At 40.8% G+C, this 23,567-nt stretch overlaps 1 protein-coding gene across 5 annotated transcripts in view; it reads left to right on the plus strand.

Moving 5' to 3' along the window:
* TSC22D1 (TSC22 domain family member 1) overlaps positions 1-21,658 on the plus strand; it is a 130,769-nt gene extending 109,111 nt beyond the window's left edge. For 2 of the 5 annotated variants that reach the window (XM_038569589.1, XM_038569595.1), the window contains 2 exons: positions 19,037-19,088; positions 20,250-21,658. In XM_038569589.1, the coding sequence (XP_038425517.1) occupies positions 19,037-19,088; positions 20,250-20,507 (310 nt within the window). In that variant the 3' untranslated portion in view covers positions 20,508-21,658. Of the gene's footprint in view, positions 1-17,797; positions 17,894-18,202; positions 18,595-19,036; positions 19,089-19,813; positions 20,036-20,249 lie in introns of those variants that run through there. The other 3 variants (XM_038569594.1, XM_038569593.1, XM_038569592.1) reach the window with 3 other exon arrangements.
* Positions 21,659-23,567: the final 1,909 nt, after the last annotated feature.

Here is a 23,567-nt window from a genome sequence, read left to right on the forward strand (position 1 = left end):
CAGGCACTGACGAGTCCGAAGTGTGATTAAGTATATGCTGCTATTATCATTATGATTATTGTTACTGTTCATTTTCCTTCATTCAGTAACACCATATGGAGCACTTAGTATATACTAGGTTCTGATTTAGGTGCTTGGCACCCTGGTCAATAAAACAGTAAGTCCCCACCCTCCCCAACCTTCCAGTTCAGGGAGGCAGACGATAAACCTAGTAACTAAATGGGAATGATACTTTGAACATTTTCAGGCTAGGGAGGTGTTGCCCTCAATGTGGGGCTGGGGTTTCAGTAATATTGGTCACAGTCTTAGTTTGGTGGAGGATTTGTGGGTGTTTGTCCTCCTGTTATACTTCATAAATGTTACATGTATTTTGTATGCTTTAAATACTTTATTTAAAAAAATCTTTTCTATTCCAAACATACTAAAGTGTTGAAGCAGATTAATTACTCGTTTAACCTAGTTACCCTGATTTGGTAAGATGGACTTGACCTTTAAAAATCCCTTAATATTTACCTAATCAGTGCCTGCCTCCCTCCCTTTATTAAAACGCAAAGTTGTTTTTAACTAATTCTGCTTCTACTCATAGTGTCTATGAAATAATTAGTTTTGTATAATTTATGCAGCATTACCCTGACTTGGGATAGGTGGCGGGAATCATGTTTTGTCACTGACACTGTTTTAATGCCTTTTGCAAAACATCTTGTTTTATTCAAAATAGTATCACTGAATTTAAAAAATATGTGTAGTATTTGAGTAATAGAATGAAAGATTTTTAAATTTTCTACATTAGACTAAATTAGAGGAATCCTTTTGTGTCTTAACTTTGCCTCCAAACCAGTTACAGATTTGTTCAAATTAAAGCCTATTCAGTTAAGACTATTTCTTTTTTATTACAAACACAAGTCTAATAGTCTGATAAATCAGTATATTTAAGATATAAATTATCCCAAAATGTCTAAGCCTAATGACAATAAGAAACCTTTACAACTTTAAAGACAGGTGTAAATTTTTTTACTAAGTTAACTGTGCATTTCCAGGGTGTCTAGGAAGTGCCCACCTTTTGGTTCTGTGTGGTGTGGAGTTGTGCTCTATACCAGCATCCACTGACTGGAATTTTGTTTAAGCATGATGTGACTTACCTTGGACAAGTTGTCTGGCCACTCTAAGGCTCAGTGTTTTTATTTTCTCTCTAAAAGAAAATAAAGGAACCTACCACCTTAGAGTTGTTGTAAGGCTTAAATAAATAAGAAAATGCACATATAACCAGTTGGTTGAGAAGTCTCAACTTTCCAGGGTATGAATATATGGCAGTTTTATTTTTCTAAAAACTGTACCAGCTTTGCCCGTTGCAAGCTCTTCCTTTTTGCTTTTTAATGGGCCTGCTTCACAGTATCTCACTTTTGTTATACAACTCAAGTTCATTTTTGGACTTAACTGTTTAGGGAACTTTGGATTCTTAAGACTTAGTTCTGGTGTTTAATGACTTTGTATCATATTTGCTTTAAAACTGTCCAGGCTAAGCCTGCATCTCTAGCAGTTTGGAATGGAGATGGGGGCCCCTGATCTGTTCCCGTATCTGTCTGCCCCTTCTCCCCCTCCGTGAGCAAGCTCCCTTGGTGTGGGACTGGGGAGAGGGAGAAGATGGGTGTCCTTACCTCGGACCTTGCAGTGCTCTCCTCTGTCAGCCTTCATGGCTATTGCGTTTGTGATCTGTGGGCTTGTGGTGGCCCCAACAGACCCCATAAGTAAGGGTTCTCCTCAAGTAGCTCACCTAGTCCCTGCCAGTTCCTTCAGAGACATGGCCTCATTTTTCAGTTGCCCCCTCACTGTTGGTTTTCTGCTGGATTCTTCTGGATCTCCCTCCATGAGTGTTCACTGAAGTGTCTCACTCACTGGGGAGAATAAACCTGTAAGGTTTGGTTTTATTTCTTCAAATAACTGCTACTAATTGTGTCCATCGAATCTCTCTTTCACACTGGTAGCAGGCTTCCTTATCAGCATGTAAACATATTTCTATCACTTCTCAGTAAATGTTAGTTATTTAAACAGTCACAGTTTAAAAAAAAATGCATTATTATGTTTTTTTTTTTGTTTTTTTTTTGTTTTTTTTTAGAGAGAAGGAGGGAGGGAGAGGCAGTTGGAGAGGGAGAGAGAATCCTAAGAAGCGTCTACACTCAGTGCTGAGCCAGACATGGGGCTTGATCTCACAATCCTGAGATCAAGACTGGAGCCAAAATCAAGAATTGGCCGCTTAACCAGCTGAGCCACCCAGGCACCCCAGCAGTCACAATTTTTAAAAACTCAGTTCTTCACATTTGGAAACTTGCTTCATGTCAAAATCAGAGTTTTCTTGTCTGTCCACTTTCACCCCCAAAAGCCCCCCCCCCAAAAAAAAAACCCAAAACAAAACAAAACAAAAACAGTCTGGGTCCTGGCACCTTTTTGAGGGATGTTGTTTGGCTCTCACATACTTCCCTTCCTCTCCTCAGTAAGTAGTGCCCCAGCTTTGGGGAATAAGGAGCTCTGAGACGCAGTCTCTGTATCTGCTATTGGCCAGGTCCCGCTTCTTTGTGTTGGTTGCAGCTGCTTTTTGGTCTCCCTCTGATGGACTGTTGGCTCTTCCTGTGAGGCAGCCATTCACATGCAAGCTTCCTAGTGAAACATTTTGGTGGTTCATTGGAAAACTGACTTGATGTCTTCATTCCCAGTCCTCTTCACAGTCAGACCACCTTCACCCTCTTGCTTCCTGGTCCCTTCATCCAGTGTCCTCTTAGACAAGGGTCTTGCCAAATGGCTTCAGCCTCATTATCTTCTGTGGTGTCCACCAGGCCACAGAAAACTCGGGTGCCCTTGTCAAATGGCTGCCCCAGCAGTGTGTGGCCTCTCAGCCCCACCATCTCTTTCCTATATCTGTTCCTGAGATAATCTCATCTATTCCCCAGCTCTTTACTGTACCCCTACCCCCCTGACAACCTCCAAATATTTTGCTCAAGTCAGATCTCACTGAAATTCCAAAGCTGTATTTTCTACTGCCTGGGGTGTCCCATCAGTGTCATTTTCCAGAACCAGTGTCTGACCACAGTGTCCGTCACCCTGGCGAATGTCATCACCTTTCACCCAATCACATAATCCAGAAGCCTGGGACCCCTCCAGCCTCCCTTACCTCCCACACTCCAGTCCTGTTTGTCCCAACTCCCAAATCTCTTTTGCATTCATCCCCTCTTCTCTCTATCTGCCCTCACGGTTCTGGCCCTTACGATTTCCATTCTCTCATGGCAAGGTCCATCTCCTTTCACCTTGTACACTGTGGTCAGGGGGGCCTTGCTGAAACCCAGATCCCATCGCATCACTTGCCTGCTAAAACCCTTTTGTATGGGCCCCCCATGCCCTCAGACTGAAGACTGGTCTCCATCTTGTGGTCTGGAAGGCCCCAGCCTGTCTTCCAACTTGTTAACTTTCTGCTTCTCACTCTACCTCCTACCACTAACCCCCAGCTGATAGGTGCCACACTCAGCCTGCTGCTTTATCACCCTGGTTTACCTGCCCTTTTCATGGAGTGTTCTCTTTTTTTTTTTTTTTTTTTTGTACCTTGTGGTCTGACTTTGCAACTCCTACTTATGTTTCAAGGCCCAGAGGCAGCATCTTCTGCTCTCTGAAACATCTCTGGCTTCCTTCTGCTAACTACCATTCTTTTTATAAACCCAAATAATACCAGTTATCACATGTCTTCTCCCTGGCACCAACTACACCCCCTCCCCCCCCAATCACTGACAGTGATCTTAATAACTGTAGTGCCAGGCATAAAGTTCCTAGCCTCTCGTGTTTGCTTAGTGCTGAATAAATATGAATAAATGAGGGAAGGAATACCTGAAGAGTAGAGAAAATTATTTTATTCTAGTTTGTATCTTAGCTAAGATATATTATAGTGGCCACTTCTTTACAGTAGTCAGCAACAAGTTGAAGTACTTGTACATTTGTAAGTCATTGTAAGTTGCATCTTTTCATTGTTTTTTTTATAAAACTGTCGTTTACATTATAAATTATGTATTTCCCACTCCACTGACCGTTGTAGTTCACTCAGTACTTATTGTCTTCATCACATTGTCTTCATGGTGAATAGAGGAAAATATGGCAATGCCAGAATCTTGTTCCGGGTTGGGGTAAGAAATGGGAAGGAGATCCCAGGTGATGACCACCAAGAGTAGAGATCTGTTTTCTGATCTGTGTTCTGAGTGACATGCTGTGAAGGCCACTTTCTCCTCTTGTTGCTGGCCACAGGCTTGGGGAACACAGTCGGCTTCATTCTCTTTGGTCCGGTTGGGCTCCCTCTGGCCCTTACTGCTCTTGAGGATTCTCAAAGGAACTACCAGGCTTAGGAAAGCACAATTTAAAAAATCATTCATAGGCACGTTCACAAAGTGGTGTGTCTGTGTGTCCAGTGATCTTCCTCATGGCCAGGACCTCTTCCAGAGACTGGGGAGCACGTCCGCAGACTGTGGGACTCACTGGCACTGGACTGATCTGAGTGCCTGACAGCTTCTCCAGTATCATAATATAATACAAACAGAGCTTGAGAGGACCGGCTCTCACCAAGAGCCCACATCCTTACTTATGACAAGGCCTGGAAACCCCAGTAGCTGGGGTTTGCAATCTCTATCCTCTTCCAGTTCTAATATTCCTTAGTTCATAAAATATAGTTTATATATATATATATATATATAAAATATGTGTATATATAGTATATATATATAAATAAATATTATATAGAATATATAAATAAGCATATGTATATAAATCTGGAAGTGTATATTGGTTTAGAATTCCTGGTCTGCATGTCTAGAAGATAAAATATTGAATCAAAAGTTGGTTCTATGCCTCATCCTACAGTTAAGTAGATAAACCCTGGACAAAACCCACAATGTCTTTGAGCTTTCATTTCTAAACCTACAGAATAAGGAAATTAGAACTATATGATCTCTAAGGTCCATTTCAGCTCTAGAATACTGAATAGATCAATTAAAGAAACCCTCGGGCCCTTTGAAGTCACAGAGCCGGAGTTGAGAGAGACCATAATGTGGAAATGTGTCCTTTGATCAGAGCAGAAGGTACTTATTAAACACTCAGTGTGTCCCCAGCATCCACAGTTACCTCCCCAGTTAATGCTCACTGAAGTCTGCAGTACATTAGAAATTCAGTAGCCATGTAATACCCTTGAATTTATGTTCACCTTTGTAAATAAGAGTGTTCAGTTGAGCTTTATCTGATTGTTTTCGGATCACCAAAGGACTGGCTCTAATGGCCCTAAGTGTTTCTGTATGCATAGAATAATGGTTAACCCAGTTCCTACTGGCTCTTCTTTCCATAGTGCTTATCATTGTTGATATCTTCCAGAATTTAACATGAAAATGTGGCTTAAACTAACTAGTTATTTTTAAAGAGTAAAAGAAGAGCTCGCAGTAGCTATTTTCCGTAGCTGTGCAAAAAGTAAAATAGAAATGGTATTCGTTTTTGATAGGAGACTTGCATGAGGTTCTTGAAATAGAAAATCATAATCAGGACAGCTTTTTACTTCTTCAGATGTTTTTTATAGTGTATCATTTGGCTTCTAAATCTGAGATGCCCTTTTTGCTTGTGACTCCTGATTTTCATAATCTACCACTATTAGGGGAAGTGGTAATTTATGAAGAAACTTGGCTTTGAAGACCTTATTTTTACAGAGATAAAAAAGAAAAAAAGAATGCTGCCTGTTTGAATCCTAGTGCTTAAAGACACTGAGTCTTTTTGGGGTATGAGCATTATTTTCTTTTTTTTTTTTTTTTTTGAATTTGTAGATATGTTAAATAAGGCATAGAAATAGAGGTATGTGCATAGGAGACTGGAAATTGTTTCTAGAATTGTAACAATAATTTGAAAGTAATCATAAATGTTTAGAGAGAAAATATACAGAAAATAATGTTTGTAGAGAGCCTTATATACTATTATATGTGTATACGTAAAAGTTCATATTTATTTTTGAAATGACATTGATTTTTAAATCTTTTTTATTGTTTATTTTTTTAAATATTTATTTATTTAGAGAAAGCATGCATACACGTTGTGGGGCAGGAGAAGGGCAAGGAGGGGCAGATGAAGAGGGAGAGTCTCATACAGACTCTGCTGAGCATGGAGCCTGACATTGGGGCTCAGTCTTAACGGGCCTGAGATCATGACCTGAGCTGAAATCAAGAGTTGGTCACTTAACTGAATAAGCCACTCAGGTGCCCATGATTTTTTAATTTTTTTAAGAATATGTATATATTTTTAAAGATTTTATTATTTTTTATTTTTTTAAAGATTTTATTTTTATTTATTAGAGAGAGAGCAGCAGAGACACAGGCAGAAGGAGAAGCAGGCTCCATGCAGGGAGCCCGACGCAGGACTCGATCCCGGGTCTCCAGGGTCATGCCCTGGGCTGAAGGCGGCGCTAAACCATTGAGCCAGCTGGGCTGCCCAAGATTTTATATTTTTAAAGTAATCTGTACACCCAGCATTGGGCTCAAACTCATAACCCCAGGATCAAGAGTCAAACACTCCAATGACTGAGTTAGCCAGGTGCCCCAGTAAATAAATATAAAAGATTATTTTAAAATTTTATTAGCATTTTGTTAGGGTTTTTGAAGTTCTCACACTTAGAAGCAAGTATTTATTTTTTTTATTTTTAAGATTTATTTATTTGGGCACCTGGGTCGCTCAGTCCATTAAGCGTCTGCCTTCAGCTCAGGTCATGATCCCAGGTCCTGGGATCAAGTCCTGCCATCAGGCTCCCTGTTTAGCTGGGAGCCTGCTTTTCCCTCTGCCTGCTGCTCCCCCGCTTGTGTGTGCTTTCATATGACTATGGAGAAATTAGTTATAAAATAGGCATTTCAGGTCTCTTCAATGAAAGTGTTCAAGTCCTTGGAGTCTATTTTTTATAGCTTTTTATTCTTTGCTTTTACTTTAAAATATTTTTAATCAAAATAATATATGTACAGATATCTAAAGTAGTCAAATCCATAGAAATAGAAAGTAGAATGGTGGTTACCGGGGCTGGAGGGAGAGGATAAAGAAGAGTTGTTTAATTGGTATAGTTTTAGATGTACAAGATGAAAAGCGCTACTTTACAACAGTGTGAATATATTTAATGCTACTGGGCTGCACAGTTAGAAGTGGTTATATTGGTAAATTTTATGTTTTTTGCCACAATAAGTGTATACATATATAAAGATCAAATAGAGAACTATTACAAAATATATAAGCAGTTTCTTTATTTTTTCCCCCATTCTTGCACTGTGCTACCTAGGAGGCAGCTACTTTTTCTTTCTTTCTTTTTTGAGGATAATTTACATATAGTAAAGTTTCCCTTTTTTAGCATATGGTTCTAGAAGTTGGGACAGACACAGGGGGTATACTGCCACCAGCATCAAGAAACAGTTGTGTTACCCACAAAAACCTCCCCTCTGTGACCCTGAAGCTTTGGTGATTTCTGATCTGTTTTCCATCCCTATAGTTTTGCCTTTTCTAGAATGTTATATAAATAGAATCATATATTTAGCAGCCTTTTGAGTCTGGCTTCTTTCCCTTACTGTAATATATCTGAGATTCATTTGTGAGTTATTTTCATTTCATTGTGAGTAGTTAATTTCATTGCTGAGTAGTATTCCATTCCATTGTATAGAGTACCCTGGTGTGTGTAACCAATTGGGTGACATTTGGGTTGCTTCCAGTTTTGAGTGATTATGATAAAACCACTCAAAACATTCATTTGCTAATTTTTGTGAGAACATAAATCTTTCCTTCCCTTAGTAACTTGGGTTGGGATTATTGGGTTTTATGGAGAGTATGTCTAACTTTATGAGTAACTGCTAAACTGTTTTTGCAGAGTGGTTGTAACATTTTGCATTCCCACCATCAATATATGAGCATTTCAGTCACTCTGCATTCTTGTCAACAGTTGGTATTTTAAAGTTAAAATTTTTTTTTAATGTAGCCATTCTATTTTTTTAAATATTTTATTTATTTATTCATGAGAGACACAGAGAGAGAGAGAGGCACAGACACAGGCAGAGGAAGCAGGCTCCATGCAGGGAGCCCGTCGTGGGACTTGATCCCTGGTCTCCAGGGTCAGGCCCTGGGCTGAAGGCGGCACTAAACCGCTGCACCACTGGGGCTGCCCATAATGTAGCCATTCTAATAGGTGTGCAGTGGTGTCTCATTATGGATTTAACTTGCATTCCTGTAATGATTAATGATGTTTAGTATTTTTTCCATACCATTCACATATCTTCTTTGATGATATGTCTTTTGCCAATTTTTTTAATTGGATTGTTTGTTTTCTTGCTATTGAGTTTTGAAAGTTTTTAATATATTCTGGATATAGATTCCTTTATCAGATATGTGACTTGCAATACTTAATTCCAGCCTAGAGTTTGTTCTTGGTTCTTACGGCAGTGCCTTTCAAAAAACAAAATTTCATTTTGATAAAGTCTAATTTATTGGGTTTTTTTCTTGTTTCTTTCATGAAGTATATTTTTAGCGTTAATATCTAAGAAATTTTTGCCTAAATCAGAGTCCCAAAGATTTCTTCTGTGTTTTCTTGCATAAGCTTTATGGTTTGGGATTTTACATTTAGGTCTATGGTCCCTTTTTTTTTTAAAGATTTTTTTTATTTACTTGATAGAGAGCATGCAGAATGAGAGAGTGAAGCACATGAGTGGGTGGGGGGTCGGAGCAGGATCCTCACTGAGCAGGGAGCCCGATGCCGGGCTTGATCCCAGGACTCTGGCACCATGACCCGAGCTGAAGGCAGACACTGAACCAACTGAGCCACCCAGGTACTGCTATGTCTATGATCCATTTTAAGTTAATGTTTCATATGGTGGGAGGAGTGGATCAATTTCGGGGGTTTTGTTTGATTTTATTTTGTAGGTGGCCCTCTAGTTGTCTTAGGAGTATTTGTTGAAAAAATTGTTCTTCTGCATGGAATCACCTTTACATCTTTGTTGAAAATCAATTTGCTACATGCACATGGGTCTGTTTCTGACGTCTTTGTTCTGTTCTGTTAATCTGTACGTCTGTTGTTTCACCAATACCGTACTATCTTGATGAGAGGAGTTTTACAGAAAGTTTTCAGATAAGGTACTAGGAGTCGTTCAGCTTTGTTCTTCTAAAATTGTTTTGGTTATTCCAGTTCCTTTACATGTAAATTTTAGAATCGCTCTGTCATTTTCTACAGAAGGTCTTGCTAAAATTTTTTTGATTGGGACCACACTGATTCTATATATTATTTAAGGGGAAGAGGAATTGACATAATAATTTTGAGTCTTTCAGTTGATGAACATGGTATATCTTGCCATTTGATTTTGTTCTCTTTTGTTCCTTTTATTAATGTTTTGTCATTTTCAACATTAGGATCTTGTATATATTTTGTTAGATTTATACCTATTACATGTGGTTTTTATGTTATTGTAAATGGAAATTTGTAAAATTTGAATTATACTTGTTCATGACAATATATGAAAATACAATAGATTTTTCTATATTGAACTTATATTCCATGACCCTTAAACATGCTTCTTGTTAGTTCTAGTAATTTATTTGGGATTTTGTACATAGAGAATCATCTGTGAATACAGATTTTTTTTTCTTTCCAATCTGAATGCTATTTATGTACTTAGGTATTGATTTGTTTATTTTTGCCTTGTTGCTGGCTATCACTTTCAGTATGAGATTGAGTAGGAGTGGTCAAATTGATTACAATCTTAAAGGAAAAGCATGTATTCTTTTACTGTTAAGTATAACGTAAGCTGAATGCATTTTATAGATGTCCTTTATCAGGTTGAGGAAAATACCTTTAGTTCCTGTTTTGCTGAAAGTTTTGATCATGAATGGATGTTGAATTTTGTCTATTGAGATGACCCTATAATTTTTCTTTAGTCTTTTTATAGAATGAATCACATTGATTGATCTTCAGATGTTTACCTTGCATTCTTGGGATAAATGCTGTTTCGTCAGGATGTATTTATTATCCTTTGTATGCCTCGTTGGATTCAATTTGCTAAAATTTGTTAAGAGTTTTTACATCTATGTCTATTGGTCTGTAGTTTTCCTTTTATTTTTTTTTCTTTGATGATACCTTATTTTAGTACTAGGGAAGTGCTGGTCTCCTAGAATAAGTGGGGGAAATATTTTCTCCTCTTCAGTTTTCTGAAAGAGTTTGTGTAGAATTGGTATTATTTATTCCTTAAATGTTTAGTAAGATTCACCAGTGAATCTATCAGTGCCTGAGGGGTTTTTTTTGTGTAGGAAGATTCTAAACTACATAAAATAGACCTAGCATCATTTATGTTACCTGTTTTTCCTCAAGTGAGTTTTGATAGTGTTTCTATCTAGGAATTTGTCTATTTCATCTAAGTTGTTAAATTTATTGAAATAAATTTGATATGCGATGTTTTTATTTTCATTTAGTTCAAAATATTTCCTTATTTCTCTTTTGATTATTTGTTTGACCCATGAGTTATTTAGATATATGTTATTTTTTCCCCCAAATACTTGGAGATTTTCCAGATAATTTTCTGTAGTTGATTTCTATTTTAATTCCATTGTGCTCAAGAATTTACTTTGAATGATATGAATCCTTTTAAATTAATTAAAACTTGATTTATGGCTCAGAATATGTTCTATCTTGGAAAAAATTCCATGTGTGCTCCAAAAGTGTGTATTCTCTTGTTATTGGATGGAATGTTCTGCAAAAACAAATTAGGTCAAGTGGTTGGCAGTGTTATTCAAGTGTTCTATATCTTTATAGTTATTTTCTGCTTATTTTTTCTTTCAATTATTGAGAGAAGATTGTTGAAAACTCCAACTTTAATTGTGGATTTTCCTATTTCTCTTTGCAGTTCCATCAATTTTTGCTTCGTGTGTTTTAAAGCCCTGTTGTCACTGTGTAAACATTTAGGATTTTTATGACCTCTTGATGAATTGACCCTTTATTCATTATGAAATGATCTTTGCAGTACAGTTTGTCTGAATAGTACAGCCACTTCAGCATTCTTTTGATTATTGTTAGCATACAATATCTTCTTTCATCCTCTTATTTTACCTATTTGTGCATTTATACTTAAAGTATGTTTCTTTATAGGCAGCATATAGTTTTGTCTTGCTTTTTTTAAAAATTATTTGTAAGATTATTAATTAATTAATTAATTAATTAATTTATTCGAGAGAGAGAGAGAGAGAGAGAGGCAGAAACACAGGCAGAGGGAGAAGCAGGCTCCATGCAGCGAGCCCGATGCGGGACTTGATCCCAGGACCCCGAGATCATGACCTGAGCCAAAGGCAGATGCTCAACAGTGGAGCCACCCAGGCACCCCCTTTTCTTGCTTTTTAAAAAACAATTCAATCTGACAACCTCTATATTTTAATTAAGGTGTTTAATTAGAACCATTTACATTTAACGTGATTATTGCTATAGTTGGTTTAAGTCTATATCTTGGTATTTGTTTTTTATTCTGTTCTCTTTTTAAAAAAAATTATTTATTTATTTATTTATTTATTCATTCATTCATTCATTCATTCATGAGAGACACAGGGAGAGGCAGAGACATAGGCAGAGGGAGAAGAGGCTCCCTGTGGGGAGCCTGATATGGGATTCGATCCCAGGACCTGAGCCAAAACCAAAGGCAGACGCTCAACCACTGAGCCACCCAGGCATCCCTTTATTCTGTTCTTTATCCCTCTTTTCCTCTTATTCTATCTTATTTTAGATTGTATATTTTCTTATGATTCCACTCTCCTTTATTGGCTTATTAACTATATCTTTGTATTGTTACCTCAGTCGTTTTAGAGTTTGCAGGATACATCTTATAATAGTCTATTTTCAAGTCATGTAGGAACCTTACAGCTGTATGCTTCTTCTGTCCTCCTGGCTTGTGTTCTCTTTTTGTACTACATTTTACTTCTGTAATATGTTGTCCACCCCCTCCATACATGGTTATTATTTCTGCCTTAATTAATCATCTTTTTCTAATTTTAATGTTTTAAATTAAGTACAGTTGACATACAAAATTCTTTATGTTTCAGGTGAACAGCATAGTGAATTGATAGTTTTATACATTACAAAATTATCTCAGTGATAAGTCTACTAACCAATCTGTCACCACACAAAGTTACTGAGATATCGTTGGCTATATTCCCTATGCTGCACCTTACATCCTTGTGACTTATTTATTTTATAACTGGAAGTTTGTACCTCTTCATCCCCTTCATCTATTTTGACTCCCTCCCGCCTCCCTGGCCACCCTTCTGGTCTCTGGTAACCAACAGTTTATTTCTCATATGAGTCTGTCAATAATAAACACTTATTTATCTCTTAGGTCAGGGAACAGTTTGGGTTTTTGTTTTGGGGTTTTTTTTTTTAACCACATAGTTACCATTTCTGATACTCTTCATTCTTTTGTGTAGATTTAGATTTCCATCTGGTATCGTTTTTCTTCTGTCCAAAGAGCAAACTTTAAAATTTCTTATATTGCAGGTCTGCCCGTGATGAATCCTCCCAGCTTTTGTGTGTCTGTAAAAGAATGAATTTCACCTTTATTTTTGACAGATATTTTTACTGGGCCTAAGATTATAGGTTGACAAGTTTTTGAAAATTTTCTTTTAGCACTTTAAAGATATTACCACATTGTCTGCTGTCTAGCTGTTTACGACTCACGAGTCAGCTACATTCTTTGTTGCTTTGTGTATAATCTGGTTCTTTTCTTGGGCTGCTTTTAAATTTTCTCATTATCACTGGTTTTAAGGCATCTGATTATTACACACTCTTATTGCAGTTTTCTCCACAATTCTCTTGCTTGAGGCTTAGTTTCTTGGATCTGTGGATTTATTATTTTAATAAAACTTGGGGCAAATTGCCATTATTTCTTCAAATATTTTTCCTCTCTCTTTCCCTCTTCTCTTCTTTAGGGACTTCACTAAAAATATATTTGGTTGCGTGAAATTGCCTCACAGTTCAATGATGCTTTTTTCTTCTTTTGTTTTGTTCTTTTTTTCCAGTTTTTTTTTCCTCCAGTTTTATTTTGGATAGTTTCTACTGCTAACATATTTCTAACATAATATTTCTTCTGCCCTAATTTACTGTTAATCTCATGCAGTATATTTTTTTCTCAAACATTTTTCACCTTCAGAAATTTAATTTCTTTATACCTTCCATACCTCTACTTAATATGTTAATTTTCCCTCTACCTTCTTGAACATATAAAATATGGTTGTAATAATTGTTTTAATATCGTTGTCTACAAATTATGTGATTTTTGTTGTATCTGGGTCATTTTGATTGATTTTCTTCCTTGTTATGCGTTATATTTCCCTGCGTTTTGTATGCCTGGTACTTTTCACTGGATGCCAGACACTGTGAATTATTGGATGCTAACTGTATTTTTATTTAATATCCTAGAGCTTTGTTTGGGGACAAAATTAAGTTACTTGGTAATAGTTTGATCTTCAAGGCTTCCTTTAAAACTGCTTTGCACAAGACCAAAACACCATTTAGTCTAGAATTAATTTTTCTAGAACACAACTTTGGTGGTATCCTTCTGAATATCTGGTGCCCCATGTTTACAAGTTGTTTTTTGTTTTGTTTTGTTTTTACTCTGGCTGGTGGTAACACCAGCTATTCCTGACCTTGTGTGATTTCCAGAAGTTATCTCTACCTGCTTCTTTTGGGTGGCTCTTTCTACCCTTGGTAGTTTCCTCATATGCTTGTGCTGGTCAGTGCTCTCATGCAGCCTGGGAGCAGATCCTGTTCTCTTTTACTTTAATCCCTAAACATCACACAGAGTGAATAGAAAAAAATAATGTACTAGAGTTATTTTTTTTCAGTCCCCCCGTCTATTCCTCAGAGGCAGCCATTTTCGATTTTTGTTTTCTCACATTTACCTACATATCTATGTAATATGTTTATGCTGTTATTTCTTGCTTTTCCAATTTTAATATTTTATAATCCAGCTGTCGTAGACTCAGATTCAGCACTTTTAAACCATTCTTATGGCTCAGTTTTTTTCCCCCACCACCTTCCCAATGCAATTAACTTTTTAAACTAATAAAACATTTCAAAATTAATATAGGCATGTAAATTCTATTGATTAGCATAGTAGTTTTTTCTTGCTTTTGTTTTCTGTAAAATTGCTTTGAACTTACCCAGTCGGTCCATTAGATCTGTCATACACCTGTCTGTAGCTCCCCTCTGCCAATGCTCAGACATGGAGGATCATCTGTTTATTCCCTCCCCCAAAGCCCTCCCTCCCAGAGGTTCCCTTCTCTCTGCACCCATACAGGTCAGGTGCTGCTTAGGCTTGCTTAGCAGCTGTCATCTTGAGATTTCCTTCCCCATCATCCTTTGGGTTCCCTCCCTTCTTTCTCTCCAGCATTTGAGTCGCTGGTTCATGTTTCCTATACCTTTTTTCTCTTTTTCCTTTTGAAATACACAGTATTCCTTCTTTTTAAAAATTTCAACCCTTTGCCTGATTTGTTCCTCCACTTTGGTATCTGAAAAGTTGTTCTACCTTTACACTTAAGTGATGATTTGGCCGAATGAGCACGTTTTTCTCTCAGAATTTTCTCCATTGTTGTCTGGCAGCCAGCAAAAACCATTCTGATATTTGTTTCTGTGCTTTATAACTTGTTTTTTCCACTTGGAAGCTTTTGGGATTTTCTTTGTCCCAAGATCTTTACTTTCATGATGAATGTGCTTTTGTGTAGGGCTTTTTTCATTTATTGTGGTGGCCATTTGGTCATCTCATTTAGGCCGGAGACTTGTGCCCTTCAGCTCAGGAAAAATTCTTTATTTCTTCGTTCTGTAGTTTTGGAATCATCTGATTCTGATATTGGACCTCCTAGATTTATCCCTTTAGTTTCTTATTTCTCAATTATGTCTCTTTTTATTTTATTCTACTTTTTAGAAGATTTTTCTCATCTTTATAACTTTTCTATGGAAGTCAAGGACATTTCAAATATGGCTGAATTTTGTGTTGATTTCTTTGGAATTGTTTCTTATTCTGACAGTGTGGGGGACCCAACACAAAACATTTGTTGTTCATCTGCAATTCACCTTTAGTTTGAAGTCCTGAGTTTTATTTGCTATACCTAGCCACCCTACTCCTAGGGCGAGTGAGCTGGCCGTTCCTGGACCACAAGATTTGGTTAGGCACAGGGTGGTATGCTTTAGTGTCTTCCTTGGCAGTCACTTTAGATTTGCGAGGAGTTTGGACAGAGGAAGAAACAAGTTATCCTATTTGAGTGGTGGATCTCCAACTGTACCTATACTGGCTAGGTCAGATGAAGCTTAGAAGAAAAAAGCAGGCGTTACTGAATTAGGAACACAGGCCCTGCCTCTGCTCCTCGTCTCGCATCCTAGTATGCATGCTACCAACATGCACGGGGGGTGGGACTGGAGTCCAAAACAAACCAAACAGAAAAATTAAAACAACAATAAAGAACATGCCGACCTGTAACGTTCAGGCTGTTCCCTGTGCTCCAGATTCTCCACTGGAGTGAGACCTGATCTCTGCCCAATGCCTGACGATGGCTATTGTCATCCATGCCTTCAGGGAGGCAGTGTTTTCCCCGTCCTATCAGCTAGTCTTTGTTGAGCTCTGACTGGGCTCAACAGACTTGTAGATGCTTTGTCTTACAAAGAGAAGTATCTTTGAAAGTAATTCTAGCTTTGAGCCTCAAACATTTCTGACCCATGGGTTTCCCCTCCATGGAGCTTTCCTTCAGTTAATTTGCCTTTTTCAAACTGACTTTCCAGCCTGCATATAAAAATCTAGTTTGAAAGGAATCTTTAAGCAATAGATTTCTAATAATCTGGGGGAATTTTTTCTATCCTCTAGCCTTGCAAGTACTCCAGAAATATATAGACAAATGATCAAAGATATACATACAAGAGATCTCTTGCAATTTTATTTAAAATAGCCAAGTTTTGGAGATGATCATAATGTCCCTATTTATTGGTTAAATAGACTATGATGGCTTATATTGGCTTCTGTAGCTTAATCCACCAGTTGATTTGTTGAAACAAATGAAATGGAAGCAAAACCAGCTTGTTTCTTAATGTTTGTGTTCAAGAAATCACAAACAAATAAAATTCAGTTAATTTCATAATCTTAGGCTTCAGCTGGGAATTTTAAATTCATTTCCTCATATGACTGTAGGATTTTATTTTTAAAGATCATTTTTACAGTTTAAGATGATGCTTTCTTTAATAATTTGTCCTGTGCAGTTCAAATATGTAAATGGTTTAATTACATAGATAGTTTATGGTAACTTTAACTTTCAAAATATAGAAACTATTGTGTATTAAATCTGTCTAGTACTCACAGAGGAACCACACATCCCTGGTTTCCAAATTACTGACTTTTAAGCCTCTGTTTCTTTATACTGAATATGGGTGTCTGCCTCAAATAAATTTCTTTCATTTGAGATAGTATATATATCAGGGTTTGTAAATTCCAAATATGCTAACAGACATTGTTATTCAGAAGCAAAGGCTTAAAATTTGGAGAATATTATGACCCTTCTAATAAAAGGGAATGTTAGTCACACTCAGGTTTTCAACCCATAAGAGAATTGTGTCCTTGTTGTCATCTACCACATTTACCAGACTTGGTCCCTAATTCCTTTAGACCACTTCTAGAACCAAACGCTCCCTGGCAGCACTGGGTCAACTTAAAAGAATGTCTGAAAGTGTCTTCTGGCAATTAAAATGTCCTAAATTAAAGGTAGCTGAGGATTGAAGGATGTGAAATTGAGAGAATGCCTGTTGGAGACAGAAAAGACTGTGTGTATGTGTGTAAATAGAATATTTACATATATATGTTCTGTGGTCAAATTTTACGTTGAAATTGTGATGATACACTTGCCTATAGATTAGAGGAGTCTTCACTATTTGTAGTTTTTTGTTTGTGGTTTTATAGGCTTGTGCCATTAGAGGGCAGTATTGTAGAGGTAAATTTGCTTTCTTGACTAATATTGACTTGCAAACCATAGAATCTATAATAATCAAGCAAATTTAAAGCCTTAGATTTTTAGTACGTTCAACTGCAGCCTCAACTGATGCATCCTTGCAAATATTTTAAATTAATAGATGAAATAAGCAATAGGTTAAGCGTTTTTACACCCAGATCTCTTGATTTTTGCTTGGGGACGGGAATTACTTGGTCAGTATGGCCATAAAGGGCTGAAATACTTACTTTATAATACTTCGATCCTTCTGATGTAAGAAGGCTCACAAGGTTGAGACTTACAGGAATGGGCACTTCTAAACACTTGCTTTAGGGACTCACTGAGCACAGATCAATGTAGGATTCAACCTGTGGCTTGAGTTTTCTAGCTATAAATGGAAGGAGGGAAATGGGATTTTAAGGTTTATGGCTCTAGGGACATTTTGGGAAGAGCTGCCTGACTTCCATCTGATGGGTTCCTTTTTGCCTCAATAGATCCATGCCAAGAAGCAGAGAATACATGTTTTTTGTTTTGCTCCTACAAGCAATAAATCCATGAAAAAGGCAGTAGCCCTCAAAAAAGCAAATGTGATTTTTTTTTTTTCCGTCCCCAATTCCCTACCTCTTTAAAAAGTCCCTATCACCGTACGGTCAGTGTCCCTATAAATGAAACCGCCCGTGGCAGCCTCCCGTACTGTCCGCCTGTAAGAACCAGATAATGGGAATCGAGCGGCTCGAGCGAGCGCCCGGAGCCCGCGGGACTGGGCATGCCCAGTAGCTCGCAGGCTCGCAGGGCTCCGGTTGCAAACAGGCAGCGCTCGCCGTCCGGACGCCGCGGGGACCGGCAGCTCCGGGGACGGGGTCCCGCGGCCTCTAACGTAAGCACGTGCGGGGGCACCGGCTGCCGCCTCGGGGCCCCTCGGTGGCCCGGCCCTCGGCGGTGCGGAGGCCTGCGCGGCCCGGGCGCTCGGCGGGCGCCCCCCTCCCCGCGGCCTGGGCCAGCCCCCCCCCCCCCACCGAGCGCGGGCTGGGGCGGGGGCGGGGCCTCGGCGGGGGCGGGGCGAGGGGCGGGCCCGGCGGGCGCTGGCCAATCGGCGCGGCCCGCTCCTCCTTATATGCGGCGCCGAGCCCGAGCCCGGCCGTAGCCCGAGTGCCGCCCGCCCGCCCGCCCGCCCGCCCGCCCGCCCGCCCGCCCGCCCGCCGCCCTGCGAGGCTTCTCCGCGCAGCCGCGGGGAGCAGCAGCAGCATCTTCCCGGATCGCCAAGCCCCAGAAGCCGGGTGTCTTGAAACTAGGGAAACTGCGCTCTGTTTCTCCCTGGGCTGCAGGAAAGCTTATAAGATTTTTTTTGATTTTTTTTTTTTTTTAAATCTAGCTCAAGGCTGCTTGGTATTCCCCCCCTTTTTTTTTTTTAATTCCTTTTTTCTTCCGCGAGGGTGTTTTTGGCTGCAATTGCATGAAATCCCAATGGTGTAGACCAGTGGCGATGGATCTAGGAGTTTACCAACTGAGACATTTTTCAATTTCTTTCTTGTCATCCTTGCTGGGGACTGAAAACGCCTCTGTGAGACTTGACAATAGGTAAATGTCGGCTGGGAGAGTTTCTTTACATTTACTCGTGAGATACTTCTGATAATGCAGGTGAAAGATAGCCAGGCGAATTCCTTTGTCCATTGCCGAGGGACGACGACGGTGACACGGATGTTGCTTTTCGAAATGCTTAGAATAGCCTTATTTTTGCAGGTCTGGCCAGAGAGCAGGCGTTTGTGTTTTTTTTTTTTCAAACCACATTATGTAATTTAGCCTTTTGTGGCTCGCTGAAATAGAGAAATGTCTGGATATATTCGTTAGTAAGAGAGTGGCTGGTGTTTGCTGGAGGTTGAGATCCTACCTAGCGTTGTGGAATGTGCAAAAACCGATGCTAGTAACCTCCCAGAACTGGGAAGTCCTTTTTTTTTTTTTTGGTCTTGGATGTTATAAAAATTCCACTTATCGATTTCCCTCCCCCCCCCCTCTTTTCCAGCTCCTCTGGTGCAAGTGTGGTAGCTATTGACAACAAAATCGAGCAAGCTATGGTATGTACGGATTGAAAATCATTTGCACGAAATGTGGGCACAGTAGAGAAAGCGAGATGGGGATGGAGCGCGTGCATTCTCGGTGCTGGTGACCGGGAGCTGCCGGCACCGCTCCGCCGGGGCTGCAGGAGGCCACGGGAGGCCGCAGGAGGCCCCAGGCCGAGGCGGCTGCGGAGGGAGGCCGGGCCCGCAGGCCACTGAAGGCGCCCTGTCCGCGGCGCTTGCACACCACGCCGGGCTTTCTGCAGGGGGGCCTCGGTTTTGCTCGGGAATCCCGTTAGGGCCCCTCTGCCCTGCGCGCCCTCAGGTCGCGGGCACGTCCCTAGCGATGTGGCTTTACCAGGAATCCGAAGGGCCACTAGGGAACGGGGCCGGGGGGCGGGGGGGGTGCAGAGTGGGCGCCCCCAGGGCTCGCTAGACCTCGCACAAGCGGACCCCCGGGGACGGAGGCGACCGCCCGACGAGGAAGAACCGGAGAAAAAGTTTGGTCTTTCTCAGCCTTGTGCCTGGATTTCTCCTATTTTTTTATTTCCGCCTTGGCTGTTCTTTGTTATTGGAGCAGCGCCTGTGGCTCTTCTCACGGGATTCTCTGCCCACTGTTGCTAGGCAAACTCCGAACCTTTAATTCGGAGCTATAAATAACTCGTGCTCCCATTGGCTGCGACGTCGGCCCAGGTTTCTGTGATGTCAGCTTAATCACGAAAGGGGGGGCGGGGGTGGAGGGAGGAAAATGCGGCAACATGCTCTGTAGGAACTGGCTGCAGCCGGTGCCGAGGGAGGCGGTGGGGGCGGAGGGCGGGGGAGGGCGGGCCTGGACATCCCGGGCTCCCGGCTCCCGCCGCCGTCCAGGGCCCGGCCCGGAGCCCGGGGAGTGGGCGCGCGGGTGTCCGCCTTCCCGGCCCAGGGCCGCAGAGGACGCACAGGCTTTTAAAAAGCCCGATCCCCTCGTACGTTAGACCTAAGTATTTCGTACGGTCCTGGTCGTACTCCCCAGATTGCTCCAAGGGCCGCTTGGATCCGCTAAAGGCGGGATGATACGGTCATAGTTTTTGGAGAATCGGGCAAAATAATGCTTTAGAGATTCGGAATCTGGGAAATAATAAGCTAAACCCCTTTCTCTCCTCCTCCCCGCCCCCCCCCCCCCCCACCTCTGCCTTTCAGGATCTGGTGAAAAGCCATTTGATGTATGCGGTTAGAGAGGAAGTGGAGGTCCTCAAAGAGCAAATCAAAGAACTAATAGAGAAAAATTCCCAGCTGGAGCAGGAAAACAATCTGCTGAAGACACTGGCCAGCCCCGAGCAGCTCGCCCAGTTTCAGGCCCAGCTGCAGACTGGCTCCCCGCCTGCCACCACACAGCCACAGGGGACCACGCAGCCCCCGGCCCAGCCAGCGTCCCAGGGCTCAGGACCAACCGCGTAGCCTCCTCTGCCCGCGAAGAACTGGCTGCTGCTGTCTGAACTGAACAGACCCGGAGAAGATGTGCTAGGGCGGATCCGCCTCCACAGTCACCCATTTCATTGCTTGCTGCGAAAGAGAAGTGAGACTGACCTATGCCATTGTCTCTTTTTTCCAGTATTAAACACTCATACGCTTTCGGCTTGAAGACATTTCTTAGTTGGGTGAATTAAAGGTTAATCAGAGAATTAGCATGGAGATACTGGGACCTCATGCAGCTTGGCAGATAATATAAAGAAGTGGTTTCATTCATGCTGAGGAGCTGTGTGCCTTTCCACCCCTCCCCTGCTCCCCCTCCCCGCTCCCGAGAGTTCTCTCCTGCTTGCACGTAGTGTACTCCATGGGGTTTGAAGCAGTGGGGCTCCACTGGACTTTCTCCTCTTCTCCCCCATGAGGAACTTAAAAGGAGGTCAAAGTAAAGACTGACGCGTAGTCTCACCTAAGATGAGGGGAAACGTAGTTCATCGTACACATTGACGACTGTCACCAAAAATCCATAAAACAATAGTACTGTGCCTCTTTCTGAAACAGCGGACGACACAAAACTCTTAGAGCGACTAAAATGGTGACAGGTAGCTGGGACCTAGGCTCTCGTACCATGAAGGTTGTTTTGCTTATTGTATATTTGTGTATGTAGTGTAACTATTTTGTACAATAGAGGACTGTAACTACTATTATAGGTTGTACAGATTGAAATTTAGATGTTTCATTGGCTGTCTGAAGAGGTGTGGTTTGTCTTTTCTATAGAGATCTACGTAAAAAAAAAAAAAAAAAGAAAAAAAAAAAAAAACGACACGAAGAAAACCCACACCTAAAGAAATTTTAAGAATTTGGCACCATCGGTCACTTTGTGTAATCCGAAATCTTCTAGTTGCTGAATATCTCGAAGTAAATTCCTGTTCGCTGAAGTCTTTTGATTGAGCTGATTGAATACTTTGAAAAATGACCCGTTCTAGCTAATGAAATGAATTTCGAAGTAGGGGTTTCTGCATATTACCTGTATAGTAGTTCTATGCATACGTTTCTGTGCATGTTCTCTACACAGTTGTAAGGTGTCACTGTATTTAACTGTTGCACTTGTCAACTTTCAATAAAGCATATAAAATGTTGATAAACAAGTGTTTTCATGTTAGAGTATTAACGTCACTGCAGTCACTTCACAGCCACTTCCAGGTAAAGTTAAAACAGTTTGACTATCAAAATCTCAGAGGGGAGTGCGAAGGTTGGACAAAGTAGGGGTGCTAGTGGTTTGAGCTATAGAAGTAAAAGGAAATAGACGTTGCATGATTTGAAGCCAGGAAGGGAAGGGGAGAACGTGAAGGAGATGAGAGCGTATTTATTCATACCAGTATCACCTGGACAAGTGGCTTCACCTCTCAGGGCCCATGTGGGACACTGAAAGAGGAATCTCTCGGTTCTGTGGCTTTAAAGTTCTAGGAGTCTAGGGAAGCCCTAATTTTCTAATGTTTATCAACTAAGCGGGAAATGAGACTTGCTCTCTCTAATCCTAGTAAGCAGCTCTAGAATCAAAAGATGGCAGTTAAGCTGATTTTCACTTTAGGAGCTCTTGTCACCCTGGATTGGGATGTCTTTCCTAGCGTGGATTGAGTGTCCAGCTACTGGAAGTGTCCAGGCAAAAGACAAGATGATTCCGTGGGGTTCCCTCTACGGGCTTTGAGGTGGGACCAGGTGAGCAAGGTGCTCAGTCCTTTCTGTCCTTCCCAGTGGATTCCTTAAGACTAAAATAGGTGGAAATCAAAAGCACAATGGGATCCTCTGGCAAATTGGCATCTGAGATGTGAGCCTGACAGGTCCTGGGGGCCACGTGGAGCGGGTGAGCAGTGGGGGGGCGGTTCATCAGCTCTCATCTGCCCTAGGACCTCAGCAGCACCCCCTCCACCCCGTGGGAGTTGGGGCATTTGTAAGCCCTCAGGCTTATTTAAACCCCTGCAGGACAAGGACTTAACTTCGCTGAATCCTTCACTTTTCTGCTGTAGAGCTGGAGGGAGATCAGTGGGTGAGTGAATGGAAGGTCAGTGCCCCCCTGAGAAGTGGACAAGTGCGGGCGCAATACAGACCCCTGATACAGACCCCACAGCTCTCCTTGCAGTAAACCACGCGCTGGCACATGCTGGTGGCAGTTGCCGTGAAGACGGTTTGGGGGATTTGGCGAGGACTTAAAAAAGCCTTTGTCATTTTACTTTGAAGGCGATCTAACTTTGGTTTAAATAAAGGGGGGTATGTACATCATAATTACATTTCCTTTAAAAAAAAAAAAAACATAATCGAAATCTCTGGCCACGCCATCGTTTGTGTTTAATGAAGAGCCTCAACACCAGCCGCCATTAACGGGGAAATTTGGGAGGCTTCATGTCCATGCATCATTAAAGTAATGGAGAACTTCCTTCTCCGTCGTTTAATGGAATTTTGGACTTTTGATTAAAAATGTGAGACTCCCATGACACTTTGGGAGCTGAATACTATGTGTGCAGTAATGAATTCTTTAAAAGATGTTTTCCCATTCATGTTTATTTTAGCAATTGCTAAACATGTTTTTTACATGATTGACATTTCGGGATGTTTAATTTAAAAAGGCATTTTATTACTTGCTTACTGGCCTTTGATGACCTGCGGGTTATTATTTAATTGATTATATCACACTTAGGTTCTGTGGAGCAGGAAAGATTTTTCAGAGGGATGGAATGCTGAACCAGCACTGGGTGTTCGTGACATCATCATTTGCAGCAGGAGACACCGTTGTTCCAATAAAGTAGACACAGAAGGAATTTACATGACTTTAATGACTGTCTGCTTTCTGTTTCAAATTAACAATGTGTATAACTCAGTAGTTCTGTGCTATTTTTTGCATACTCTCAAAACAGATTTGTCATTCTGTGATGAAGATGCCCCAGCAGAATCAATTTTTAAATTTACTCAAGACACGTATAAAAAGTTCATTGGAACTGAAATCAGAAAATGAAAATTAATTTCAACAGACACGACCCTGGCCTTGCTGTACGTACC

The sequence above is a fragment of the Canis lupus genome, chromosome 22 (genome assembly GCF_011100685.1).
Source record: "Canis lupus familiaris isolate Mischka breed German Shepherd chromosome 22, alternate assembly UU_Cfam_GSD_1.0, whole genome shotgun sequence".
NCBI classification, from domain to species: Eukaryota; Metazoa; Chordata; class Mammalia; order Carnivora; family Canidae; genus Canis; species Canis lupus.